Source organism: Cotesia glomerata, linkage group LG7, assembly GCF_020080835.1.
Source record: "Cotesia glomerata isolate CgM1 linkage group LG7, MPM_Cglom_v2.3, whole genome shotgun sequence".
Lineage (NCBI taxonomy): Eukaryota > Metazoa > Arthropoda > Insecta > Hymenoptera > Braconidae > Cotesia > Cotesia glomerata.
In genome coordinates, this window is record NC_058164.1 from 7,344,006 (window position 1) to 7,357,716 (window position 13,711).

Genomic DNA, 13,711 nt, shown 5'->3' on the forward strand with positions numbered 1-13,711 from the left:
AATGCATTTTCCAAACACTGGGTATGTGAAAAATAAATTTGGCTACTTATTTAAATAGAATTCGTAAAAAACATGTTAAATTTATTTTCTATAAAATATTGATGTCACTGAGAAAATTTTAAATAACAAAAAAATTCTTCGCAATTGAAGCTAGACAGATTTCAACTTTACTTATGAGACTTGCAATGACTTTAAATAAACTTTCAATACTCATTTGGAATCTATGCAAATCAAAACAATACTCTAATTAAATTTCGTCTAGATCTAAAAATGCAATTCTATAAAGCGCCCAGCGAAGCGGGTGGGTAACAGCTAGTTACAAATAATTTTGAAAGATTGTCAGTTTATAGCCTCCGAATTAAACAAGTATATTAATGTCAATTGCAATAATCAGCAATTAATTGTTTTGTTAATTGAACAAAAATCGCTACCTGCATTCGATAGCTGAAAAAATATCACCCGCTTAGGGAACCATACAAATGAATGTACATACTATGTATTTATAATTGAAGCGGATTAAATCACTGAAGATTGTAGATTGTCACTAAGTGTATCTAGAGTAGTAAATATTAAATATTAAACATTAATCATTAAATGTTGGTGAAGTATTTGATCAGATTTCAAATGAACATCCCACTAGAAAATTAAAGTGTACTCTCATAACGCTCTCATTTTCAAGTGCACTCTCTGCAAGTGAAGCTTTATCGTATAATAATCGTAATATTTCTCTTTTACGAGCCTTTAATCCTCATACCTACTGCAGCTATATATCTGTAAAGCGTACAGCGCAATACCTACAATCTTTCATTGTCTATACAGATTACTTTTAGTTATTGCAAATACGACTCCAACGAGAATTAGACGCTGAACTAAGCAGATCAATAAAAAAATTTTAAAAAAAGTTTAAACAATAAAAAGTGTCTTCCTATTCTACAGAATAGGTTAAATTAAATCGACTCGACTGAGAGCAAAATCAATTATCCGAATTGTATAAGGTCAGTAAGCAGAGTTCAATCGTCCAAACACTAGTTCATATATCTATATCTAATAAACTCTATATCTAATATGTGAACGAAATATCAGAGAGAAGAGTAATGATCAAAATCGAACCGCAGAATCGAGAAAATTTAAAGCCTCGAGTACTATTTTACGCCGTATATATTTTTACTCATGCCTTTTTACCGATTTAAAAAAATGTTTGTTCATTTATTATTACTCGTTTCTTTTATTTTATTTTATTATTTTCTTCTAACGCCCTTGCCATCCTCTTTACTCGGCACCACTCCATTCCACTCTACTAGCAGGCGATATTTTTTTACTCGATATCGGGCACTTGGATATTTCATATTTTTTATGGTTTTTTATTGTTGCTTTTTTTATCAATATTATTCAATATTTTACAGTGGATTAAAGTGTGTATTAAATTGAGTATTTCTTCATCGATTTATACAAACGTTATCAGAAAACACCCGCCGGCAGTGTTTTGCCATACGTGGGCAATTCAATCTGATGCACCGGGCATTGTTTTATCGCTGGATCGCAGATCGCATACTTGATTTATATCGATGCAATTATTATAATATTTGGTGGCAGTAACACCATAAATAAGCTCGAAAGCGGGAAAAATTGTAAGAAAGAAGAGCTTAAATTATTATTATGATTGTTATCATATTTTTGGGTTTTATTTTTCAGCGTTTTCGTTGGAGCACATTTTTTATTCATAACCGACGGGAAATTCAACACTTGTTTTTATACTTTTTTCGTCAACGTTATTATTGTTTACTTTCTCTCCATACATAATACTTTTCACAATTTAAACCATTTTTTACTCGTATGCTATTTGTAATCGTAAATATCCGTCAAACGTAATATAAAACTGTACGTTTTTAACAACGCTACGTCACTTTTTTGACCGTGATTCAATAAAGTAAATAGAAAACTGATGTGGCAAAAAAATAACTTTATTAATTTTTTATTAAAAGACTACATTTTTCATCGATTTATTTTTGATTTTCAATGGATTTTGGAAGTTTATGAAGTATTGTTTTGTATTTTCTTTTGGAGATTACAGGAAAAAATATTAAATAAATATATTGGAGATAAATTTAATTACGGCGAGAGATTATTTATTTTACACGCTTATTTGGAGAAATTTTTTAATACAAAATAATTATTGAACCTGGTGACCCATGCAAATATTTTGATCAAATAACAATTGTAGTTGTTAATTTTATAATTTGTAAATACGCCTGATACTTATTATTGATATTAAAAATAAATTATTTTTCATTAGAAAATATTTTCATTTACTCATTTTCATGGAATATAACTATCCGTTCTTTCATTACGATATTTTGTGAAATATTTCGTTGGTAACATTAATTTGTTCAGTTTATTTATGTATGAACTTAGTGGATAAGGTTTTTGCACTCGTGCGTTAATGCACACGCTTCGCTTGTTGCGCTAACACACCCTTAGTTAAAACCCCATCTACTCAGTTACATAGTTAAATGTATTGTCAACAGACGGTGTTGCATGTTTTCAAATCAAAAGTTTTTAAGATAAATTTAGTTATTAATATAAATTTCAAGATAGAATTTTAATTTTTAAGGTCGGTCAAAAATTAAAAGATATCTAGCCGTAACATATAAAAATACTTTTTAAAAATACTGTACTGACATGGGTTTTCTCTGTGGTTTCTCCTTTTGTCACTATTCCAACAGCCTATAGAAAGAGGTGAGGAATAGGGCGAATACAGTACAGAAAGCACAAGTTGGTCCACAGCCGCAGTGATAATAAGGAAGCTGAAAGTTTGAATGAAATAAATATGTGCGAAATATAAGGTGGATAATAAGGAAAATATAGGAGTGAAAACGAGACGTGCTGAGGTCCAATAGTAAGTGCACTTATTATCATGATAATAAAAAAAAATTGAAAGTAACAATCAGCCTTGTAAAAACCAAGACCGGTATGCAAGTAAAAAGTGGATTATTATTATTATTACTTTTTAGAAATAAGAAACATGATGACGATTTTCATAAATATTTTTTAAAGCTTACAAATTCGTAAGTCTACATTTAAAACTTTAAATTGAAATTTTGTCTAAAAAATTGAAAACTCAAAAAAATTGATAAGGACAGTTTTATTCAGTACATACGGATTCAAACTTTTCTTAAAAAATTTCTACTTTTTCTTAAAAAAACTTTCTGAAAACAATAATTCCGTAAAATTTAAGATTCGTGTCCCTATAAATAAAAATTCATACGTTTAATAGAAAATATTGTTGCCCCCAGGACCCCGAGTCGTAAAACGGGCAGAAATAATTCCCAGTTGAATAAACTTTTCCCGTGGCGACCTGAGACAATCATCAATCGAGTCGGGCAATCTCCAATTTTCCGGCTCGTATAATCTCGAGAGAAATTTTCGTTTAGCTGCGGTACGACGACGAGCTAGTAAAGTGGGTAGTGAACCCATCTGTACACGAACCTCCGTCCACGAGAAAACGTGGAATAACCCATCACTTGTACATATGACCGATACGAAACTAATTCCCCTTATCCCACCGGGATTGATTGATTGCACAAGATTTCATCGATTGTGCATTTCTATTTGATTCTATTCTATTCTCTAGAATTCAACCTCCTTTTCTTCTGTTCCATCTATTTGTCTTCGTCTGTTACGGTTTTCAGCCAGGCGTCTCTCCAAATCCTGAGCTTTTAGCCTTAATAGAAACAAACAGAATTAGAAACAGGAACCGAACCAAACCAAACCAAACGTAAATATGCAGAAACAGAAATAAAGGCACCACCTAAGAAAGCCACCTCCATACCTCAAGTTACCCCTAAGTACTCGTCTCTAATAAAGAGAGCAGTGCTGACCTGTACAGGCAAACAGTAAGTAAAGTGATTCAAGATTCAACAGCTAGACAACAAAGAGTGAATCTATGTACGGCTTCCTTTCGTTGGATCTCGACGTAAACGCACCGGATCAACAACCCTTTCGATAAATCCTCGGGGTATTTTGCGGCGATCCATAACACACAATCCTAATGTAGAGTGTAGAGTGCGGAGTGTGCAGGTGTGGATGCACCTATCCCGTCGAAGCAATACAAGCTATAAGCCAGAAGCTTGCACCGTACTACCACGGTACTAGTCCTACTCCACATCCACAATAAATGTAGTAAGCGCCTGCGTTTACCCCGGCACTTGCGCAACTTCGATTTACCCCGCATATATCCACAAGCTCCCTCCCCTGGAACTCCTGCCCCTTCTTCAACTTGTTCTTGCTTCTTGCTTCTTCCTACAGCAACCCCTATACCTATATTCATAGATACTAACTAAACCATTAGAGAGAGAGTTTGTCTGACTACGACACCGACTATGACTATGACTAGTCTCTTCTACCCCTGGCTAACCGTCGGCTCACTACACACTACACGCAACTCTACTGCTATACTGTTGCCAACCCTGCACTCATCTCAACTACCCCTTCTTTTACTCCTTCACCATCTACCATCCACCATCCACCCTCAGAGTCTACACCACGCTGTCTACTCTCCTACTATCAAAATGTGTGCATCCCCGTTGGCAATTCTCGTCACGCTACGAAGGAATCAGCAGTAGCATTGCGCGCTGCTACGCGAAACGATCTTACGCGTTATTTATTGTATTAGATTGTTTTGTACAGTTACGCTTATTTATATTTATTGTGATTTTAACATTGTTGGTATTCGAATTTATGGTAAAAAATATTGAAAAAATAACAAAAAAAAAGTTCACCAAGAGAGCTGTTTTTCAATCACTTTAGAAGAAGGAAACAATTTACCGTTGAAGGAGTTGATTTCTTACCTGTCTAGTGTAGTTCCTCTGCAGAATATAAGGAATTGGTACGGCGGAACCCCTGGAGAATGAGGTCCCGCCGGAAAATCTCGCCGGCCGGCGGGTAACGCTGCTCTGTTAAAGTTTTTGTTGGGTTGTTTATGGAGATATTTATGTTTTAATGGGAACATGTGCTGGCTAGAAGTATACAAATCGGTTAGATAAATGAATATACTTATGAGAGAGTAGTGTACCTGCGGCTCACCACTGACATCCTGAGCAATAAACGTCCATGACCGTAAATGCCAGAAAGTTGGGCTTTGGAATTTAAACCGACGGATATAACGACAACCGGGACCAGGACCAGAGAAAAGGAAGAAAAGAGAAGAGAAGTTAATAGAAGAGAAAGAGGAAAAGTGGATGGGAAGAGAACGAAAAAAGGACGAGGTTCGTTTCTGTCTATACATTATTCAACGGACCGTGTGTTTTTGCTTATACACAAACTAGTTTTTAATTAACGTTTTTCCGGTAAATATATGCAGTGGTTACGCGAATTTTAGCCTTTTTTAACGGAAAAAGGATCTTTAAATAATTTATCTGCTTTTATTTTTACCCTGGGAATACTTTTGTGGGGATGGTTGGTTACAAATGCACTGTTTTTAAATTTCGTGGTTATTTTTATTGTGTTTGTTGTTTCTGGAAAATGTAAATTAAACTTTTGATGATTGTGTTGTTTTACCGCTTCCGAAAGTTGTGGCAGAGTAAGGAATTTTAGTGTTATTTATAATGTAACACTCAATAACTGCCAAGTTAACTTTTTTGTGACGGTTTAACTCTGAGAATGTGTTGCTTGTTGTTAATGACGTTGATGTGTGGGAAATTACCACACTATATATGTTTTTTTGATCACGTTAATGCATCGATGTCAAGTAGCGCTTTTTGAGTGTTATTGGCTAGAAATATTTAAATGTTTTGGAATTTTTTAATACTGTAAGCTCGCTTATTTTAATTTCGAAATTTAAAATTTATGTACCGACGAATCATATCAGAAAAATCAATTAAAATGATAAAATAATGATCTAGTAACTTTTTATATAATTAATATACGGTAACTCAAATTGTAATTTTGATGAGAAGTTTAAACTTTTAGATTAACAAATTTTATTTTGAACCAACTAATTAAATCGTGTTTGCAAAATTTAAATAGACTATGTACATTTGTAAAGCTCAATACCACTAGTAGCGGACGCGGTTACGATGCGACTTTCAAGCCAATGATTCCGGGATTTAATAATTCATTGCATTTCAAGGAGTTTCAAATTCTCTAGTTTCAGTAAATGTTTATTAGTAAAACAATATACTATTACTACCATGAATTCAAAAGTTGGAAAAAATAATACACTGACAAAATTAATTTTCTTTTAGTGCAGGTAAAGTTTTTTGTTTTCATATAAAGAACAAAAACGTGTCAAGTAAGACCAAATTAATGTTAACTTGTTTACAGAATATACTTGAGTTTCTCTTTCACGTCCTTGCATATGTTGAGTCAACACAAAAAATGTAAATTTGAGTTTCTTGTTTATTTAAATTCAACGCTGTGTTTATGTTGAAAGTACCCTACAAAAATATTAATAAGTTTACACATTAATCCTGTTAAATATTTAACACACAACTTTTGTTAAGGCAGTCACTTTTCATGATTTGTTTTGAATCAACACAAAAATTTGGAGTTAGTGGTAAATTTAACAGAGTAACTGCTAAATTTTTGGTAATATTTTTTTTTCGGTATTGCTGAATTTTTATTACTCTAAATAAACAACTTGACATGTTTTTTCTTATATATTTTTACTTGGTATATTTTCGGTGTATAAATCAAATTTTTTATCGATTTGGAGTAAAAACTTTTTTATTAATTCTATCAAACAAGGGGTAGTTAAAAAAATTATTTGCACACTTTCTTAGATAAAAATTTTTTGTCAAGTTTCAATTTTTTTAAATGATGGCAATAATCCGAGCTAAAATTAAATTTTAATTAAACGAACCAATTTAACCGAACATCGAATCTGTATTTTCTTAACACACTGGAATAAATGCAACAATCTAAAGATCGTATAAATTGAGAATTTTAAAGTAACTTTTATATTTTTCAAGCAATTTCATTTCTGCAAAATTAAACTGAAATTTTTCAAGTATGTAACTGATGAATAAAGTTGATTTAAAATTAAAGTTTGAAAGTGTTCTTAGAGACAAGCCTTTTTGAGGTATAAGGTACGACTTTAAAAGACAAACTGAAAGAGCTTTGTTTACATTCAATGTGCATTTACCGAGCTTTAAAGTCGAGTTCATCCAATGTACACGGGCTTATAACTAATAGCATTTGACGCGACTCTACACTTTTCTTCTTTACTTAGTTCCTTACTTTGCCAAAAACTAAAAAAGTCATCCTCGAATTCGTACTCATACTCATACTCATATTTACTTTTACGGACATTCTAGCTTGCCGGGGATCATTACACATTTTCTTTTTACTTAAATTTATTTTAAAGTTTTCCTTTACTTTGCACTCGGCTGTAGGATACGTTTCTCTAGTGATTTGGCTGTACGTTTGACGTTGTAGATGGAGACCACCGGGAAGTTCCTCTACTTTACGATAATTCTGCTACAATGTCACGTACACCCTCTCGAGTCTTACAACGTGCCCTGTGCCTTCAATTCTATGTGTCTCTGCTGGCTACAAGACGAGGATGAGTTTACACGGATGGACATCAGCTGCCTGGGTGTTTCTTTTTCTCGATTTCCCGGTAGGTCAATAATATGTAATCACGTCATTTTTTTCTTGCTTCTCCTAAAATATGAGATCCTAATATGATTTCTTACAAGGCAGCCTGGCAAAATTGGATTTTTCGCTCGATAAAATATTATTTCAACTGTCAATATTTATTTTTGTAATGAAATATTTTAACTCTTAATCGATCAAAAATATGAAGTTGAAAGTTACAGACATTTAATATTTTTTTAAAAAATAAATTAGTACAGAAAAACAAAAAAAAATTTCACTTGAAGAAATTATAAAAAATTATGGATGCAGATTTTTAATAACAATTTATTTGATTAAAAAATTATGAAAACTGTCCAACGTCGGATAATTTCAGTATAATTTATTTAAGAACCAAAAATATAAACTAAAAAATCTGGAGTGAATTTTTAATTCAAACCCACAATGTCATCCGAAGTTTTAGAGTTAAATTAAATTAAATTCTTCTTTCTTCCGTATTAAACACGGTTTTTTGGCAGAGTGATTTTTAAATGCGTAATTTTATTTGAATTTACATCTATGCTGATTTTGTTGTCTTCTGATCTGGAAAAAAAAAGATTGTTCATATCAAAATAAAAATATTGTGATACTCTGAATACCGATACTTTGCTCAAAACAATACCTAGCTTAGTTGTGAGTTTACTTCAATAAAATATTGAAATTAATTAATTAATGTCATCAATAGATTGATATAGAAAGAATCTTAATAATTAAAACTTATTATTTTATTTTCCATCGATTTTTACAGCCATCAAAAATGTGAATAATGTATACTTTTGAGCAGTTTGGGTATAGTTCTAAGCAGAGCAATAACAAGTTTCGTTATCAGAACAAGAAATATCATTAGTGAAAAAATATTGTTTTTTTTTAGTGTATAGTATTTTAATAATACTTTTGTTAAAAGGTTCTAAAGAGATATTTTCTATCAGAAGTTAAAAAAAAAAAAATAAGTTTGCATGAAAAAATTAATACTAATATAATATAGACACACCTTTTTAGTAAAAGCTTTTTGTTTCTTCGGTTTTTTCAAACTATTGTTATTATTCGAGATTTTTTGTTATTTATTTGACAAGTCATTTAATTTGGATAATAGAATTATTAAGGTGGGTGAAACATTTTCTTCTTTATATTATTAAAACAAATCATATTAATTTTTTTATTTTTATTTTTATACGGTATGATATTATATGACTAGCCTTAGGGTATAAGTTGTAGCAAATAAAAAAAAAAATATTTTCTTCTACATGACTCATAACGCAAACCGCTTCAAGATATTTTCGAAATTGATATCGATTTATAAGAAACTTATTACTTATGACGAAATGTTTGTCGAGAAAAGTCCAAATGGCGATCGGAAAAAATGGAATAGGTGATAAGAAATCAAATAAACTTTGCGATCATTTATTATAAAAATTTATTCATAGTATCTATAATTATGCTTTGGCAGAATTACAAATAAAAATTTTTAATTGAAATAGTACCGAGGTATTTAAAGTATAGTTTTCCACCAAATCAATTTTTTTAAATTTACTTAACGTTTATCATTCAAATAATTCAACATCAATCGTTAGAAAATGAGTCATGCATTAGTGTGTTAATTAAGTGCTATGGGAATTTTTCGTAACATACTATTGCATAACAGGGTTCAACTAAGAAACTCTTCCTAAGATTTTTATAAAAAAATAAACTTACATTATGTCAGACATAATTTTTTTTAAAAAGCTTCATAGTTACATACTGAAAAAAAATATAAGCCCGACGTCGATATATTTTGGTACTATAGCAATATTTATATAAGCTATGCACTAATACACTACAATATTTTTTCAGTAGCACAGCGATACTTGTATAAGCACCAAACTAATATGAAGTTTTAGTCCGTCCACAATACGTATGAGCTCAATTTTTAAACGGATTTATTAAAATTGAAAAGTAAAACGATATAGAAGTTACGATATAGAAGACGTTATAAACACCGTTATAAATAAACTATTAATATAATCATTTCTCATGATACTGAAATTAGTAGATATCTGACAATTTTAAGAATTTTCATAACTATTCAATTATTATGAAAAACCTATTTTTAAAAATTGACACTTGTAATTTTTTAAAATTTCTATATGTCCAATTTTTTCGTTTAATTTTTTTCGTTATAATTTAATTGCAATAAAAATCTAAAAAATTTTTAGATGTCCGTTAAATTCAGTATCATTAATTTCTTTCGATTTATTACTATTTGCTGCTAATAATATACTGCAATTGACTTTTTAACAATCAATTAATCAAATAAATTTTTAATACATTAAAATTTTAAAAACTCTATAATTAACAAAATATCTATAAGTACATGAATTGATAATATAATATACTTTAAACGCACAAGTCTATCCTGATTTCATATTTTACCGTTGAACAATGCAAACATATGAGCGAATAGATATACGGGAATCTTCTCACTTTATTAACTGTTAATTTGCTATAGTATTGTACAAGAAATATAATCCCTATACTGATACTGATTTTTCTGATAATTCAGACACTCATATTAAAACCACTTTAATTGGTATTTGTATAATAGAAAACTCATTTTTTGTTTCAATACAATATAGTTTTTTTTTTTTTTTTTCGAGTGATTTCTAATTTGTTTTTTCAATGAAGTTAAAATAATAAGAATCTTTAACGAGAAAAAAAATAAAACTTTGGACTATTTTTAAATTTTGAACAATGAAAAATTTGAAAACAGATATGAATCTGGCAACTTGAGAGTGGGTTTGGATTAAAAATAAATTCGTATCTTTTGTAAATAAAGTGAAAAATTTGAAACACTGAATTATATTTTTTCATAATAAATTTGATAAATTAAAAATAGAAGCAATAGCTATCTAAATTAAAAGAAAAATAATATTTCAATCCCCTAAAAAACATCCTTTTCAAACACTTGCAAAAGCAACAAAACCAATTACTTAACTCCTACTAAAACTCATCTTCTATTTTCCACTGCAAGTTCTACATGCATTGTTCAAAATTATCTAGTCTCCTTTGAGAACCCTCGCTTATCTGGCAGTGAGTCCCAATTAATGTACAATACACACTATTTCGGGTCGTAAATCCCTGACATAATTTTCGAAATATAGCTAAAGAAATCTCGAAAAATGTTATTCCGGGGCGAGTTTTCCCTTAAGTAATAACTGTAACAATAAAAGGGTGTAAATTATTAAGTATAAAGGAATAAAAATAGAGTAATAAAGCTGGAATTTTCGAGCGAAAAAATTTCACGTTCCATTCATGCAACAAAGTCTATTGTACTCCTGTATACTTGAAGCGAAAAAAAAAACAAGTCCACCACTTGATGTACAATCGCACCCATATGCACCAGATTTTTACACAAGAGTACGTACACGTATCCAGTGCCGCACCACACTCATATTTTTTTCATCTATACAGTCATATATATCTTCACAAAAACGCAAGGGATGCCTTTGATGATCGACTAGGAGGTACATTCGAGGAAACCACATCAAAGACATCTCGTATCATTTTTCAAATTGTATACACGTTTTCTCGCGTTTTTCACTTACACCTCAACATACGTTTATGCATGTATATCTTCTCACATATATGGAGAGTTTCCATACCAGTTATCCACACGAATATAAATATAAACTCTTATTCTCAGGTATAAAGTATGAATGTACATTTACTATTTCGTATGCACTTTTCAAAAGGATATAGACACATTTCCGTAATTTAGTCTTCAACATTTTTTTAACTATTTTCCCTAGTACTCCGACGTAAAAACACTTGTTCTGTCTGGAGTACCAACCTAGTTTACTACACTAGTCTTCATACCGGCACAGTTCGTATAGTATACACGACTCATATTCATACATCCTCACATCCGAACATTTGTATACATGAAAAGATTCCCACAAACTTTAATGAGTATTTTTGTTTTTATTTAATGAAATTATAAAAAAATATTTATAATCTGGATATAATTAAGGTAACTACACCCATAAACATTGAGTATGAATGTGGGTGTAATATAGTGCAGTAGTTAACGAATGATAAGTGACTTTTAACATCTTATGAATCCCCTAAAATCTAGCGTTAATCCGTTCCAAGTTCCTTTGCTATACTCCACTGGCTACGATCCTCCAGTGCAATAATTTTAAAAGTGCGGGTGGTTTATAAACTGGTAAATTCATAACTACTTGAGCACAAAAACCCACTGTTTTACTGTATACCTGCTCGAGATGGTACAGCCGAATGGGTTTTTCACTGTAATTTTGTAAAAATTTTACTGAATAGTACAGATGATTATTGTGAAATTTTTATATACTGAATTTTGTAGTGAAAGAACAACTTTTTTTTCTATAGTTCAATTTTTCTGCTTCCAATCGTTGTATTAAATATATATATTCATTTATTTATTACTACTGCACTGACTACTAACATGCAGAATAATATCATGTGTACTAATAAGGTTACTAGATGAGTGATGCAACATAAGTTGCAATACCATTTACAACACTAACTAGTAAAAATTACTCCATGATAAATTACGACTGTAATTTTTACTACTACATAGTTCAATTTTTCTGCTTTCAATTATTTTATTGAATAGCATTTATTAGATTTCATCATTTTTCGTAAAAGTTAAATTTTGGATGATTAAAATATATCATATGTATCACGTATTTAGAGTTAAAATTTTTCTCAATTGAGCGACAATTAAATAAAAGCAGATGAAGAATTAAAAATATTACGAGTCCTAAATTTTTTAAACTAACTTTCAATTAGTAAATATGTATATTTTTTCAATCACGTTAAAAAGTAATTAGACTGATTCATATTTTTATCAGTTGGTTGAATGTAAAGTATTTTCCAATATAAAATATAATAAATTTGTTAGTTCAGAAAATCTGAATTTGAGAAGGTTGTGATCTAATAATGATTTGAATAATGTCGAAAAAAAGTCGAGCTGGAGAGGCAGCTTTGAAAATTTCAAATATTTATAATTTATTTTTCATTAACTCGTAACTAATTTTTTCATACTAAAATACAATGATATAAGACAGTGAAGTAACAAAGTTTTCAGTATTACTACACTGTAAAAAAAGCGGTGTTAAAATGGACTCATTTTAACACCGCTATGTAACACCTGTGTATTAACACCGATGTAGCGTCGCTCTTTTGCGGTGTTAAAAATCTGGTGTTAAACCGGTGTAACAGTAGAATAATTTTACACCATATCGGAGTATGAATATTACATGATCCATAAAACACAATTAATATTCAATATTTATCAAAATGAGACAAGTAACATTTATTTAAGAATTTTCAATTTATAAAATTACGCAGAAATCGATTTAATGAATGTTATACAAGTTAAATAGTATTTACAATATTAAATGTTTAGGAACAATATAATAATTATTTTTATCGTAACCATGATGTTTCTCATAATATAATGGATGTTTTAAACATGAAAAATCTACAGCTGTGCAAAAATAAATTATCTATATGAAAATCATTTAAAAAACGTTCAAAATTGTCGTAAAATTGTTCTAGAAATGTTTCAAATTTGTTGTAAAAACACTCTAAAACTGTCCAGAAAATGTTCCAAAATTGTCTCAAAAATATCCGAAAAATGTCTCAAAAGTATTTAAAATTTGTTCTCAAATAGTTAAAAAAATGTTTTAAGATTATTCAAAAAAGGTTCCACATAAGATTTAAGGACAAAATTTTAACTATATTGCTTCAAATAAATTGCATTGATTCTAAAATTATCTTAGAAGTATTCCGAAAATCTTAAAAAAAATACTTAAAAGTTATGAAATAATTACTAAAATCCACTATTTTAGAGTTTCCGATTATCTATATGATGTCCTAAAATTGTCCTTTAATAATGGTGTTGAAGTAACACGGATCGAAAATTTACACCGAGAGAATTTCACACTACACGGCCATGTAAAGTGCTCTGGGTCCATTTTTACATCGAAATTTTTTACAGTGTATTTATTTTAATCAAAAACTTTTATCTACTTTATATTTTATTATTTTAAACTTTCTA

The 13,711-nt window shown here is 30.1% G+C and overlaps 1 protein-coding gene across 3 annotated transcripts in view; it reads left to right on the top strand.

Moving 5' to 3' along the window:
- Positions 1-4,367: 4,367 nt before the first annotated feature.
- The window catches only part of LOC123269840 (chaoptin), a 42,444-nt gene continuing 33,100 nt past the window's right edge, over positions 4,368-13,711 (top strand). Inside the window, exons 1-2 of one of the 3 annotated variants that reach the window (XM_044735710.1) lie at positions 4,368-5,264; positions 7,435-7,618. In XM_044735710.1, the coding sequence (XP_044591645.1) occupies positions 5,238-5,264; positions 7,435-7,618 (211 nt within the window). In that variant the 5' untranslated portion in view covers positions 4,368-5,237. Of the gene's footprint in view, positions 5,808-5,936; positions 6,248-7,434; positions 7,619-13,711 lie in introns of those variants that run through there. The other 2 variants (XM_044735711.1, XM_044735713.1) reach the window with 2 other exon arrangements.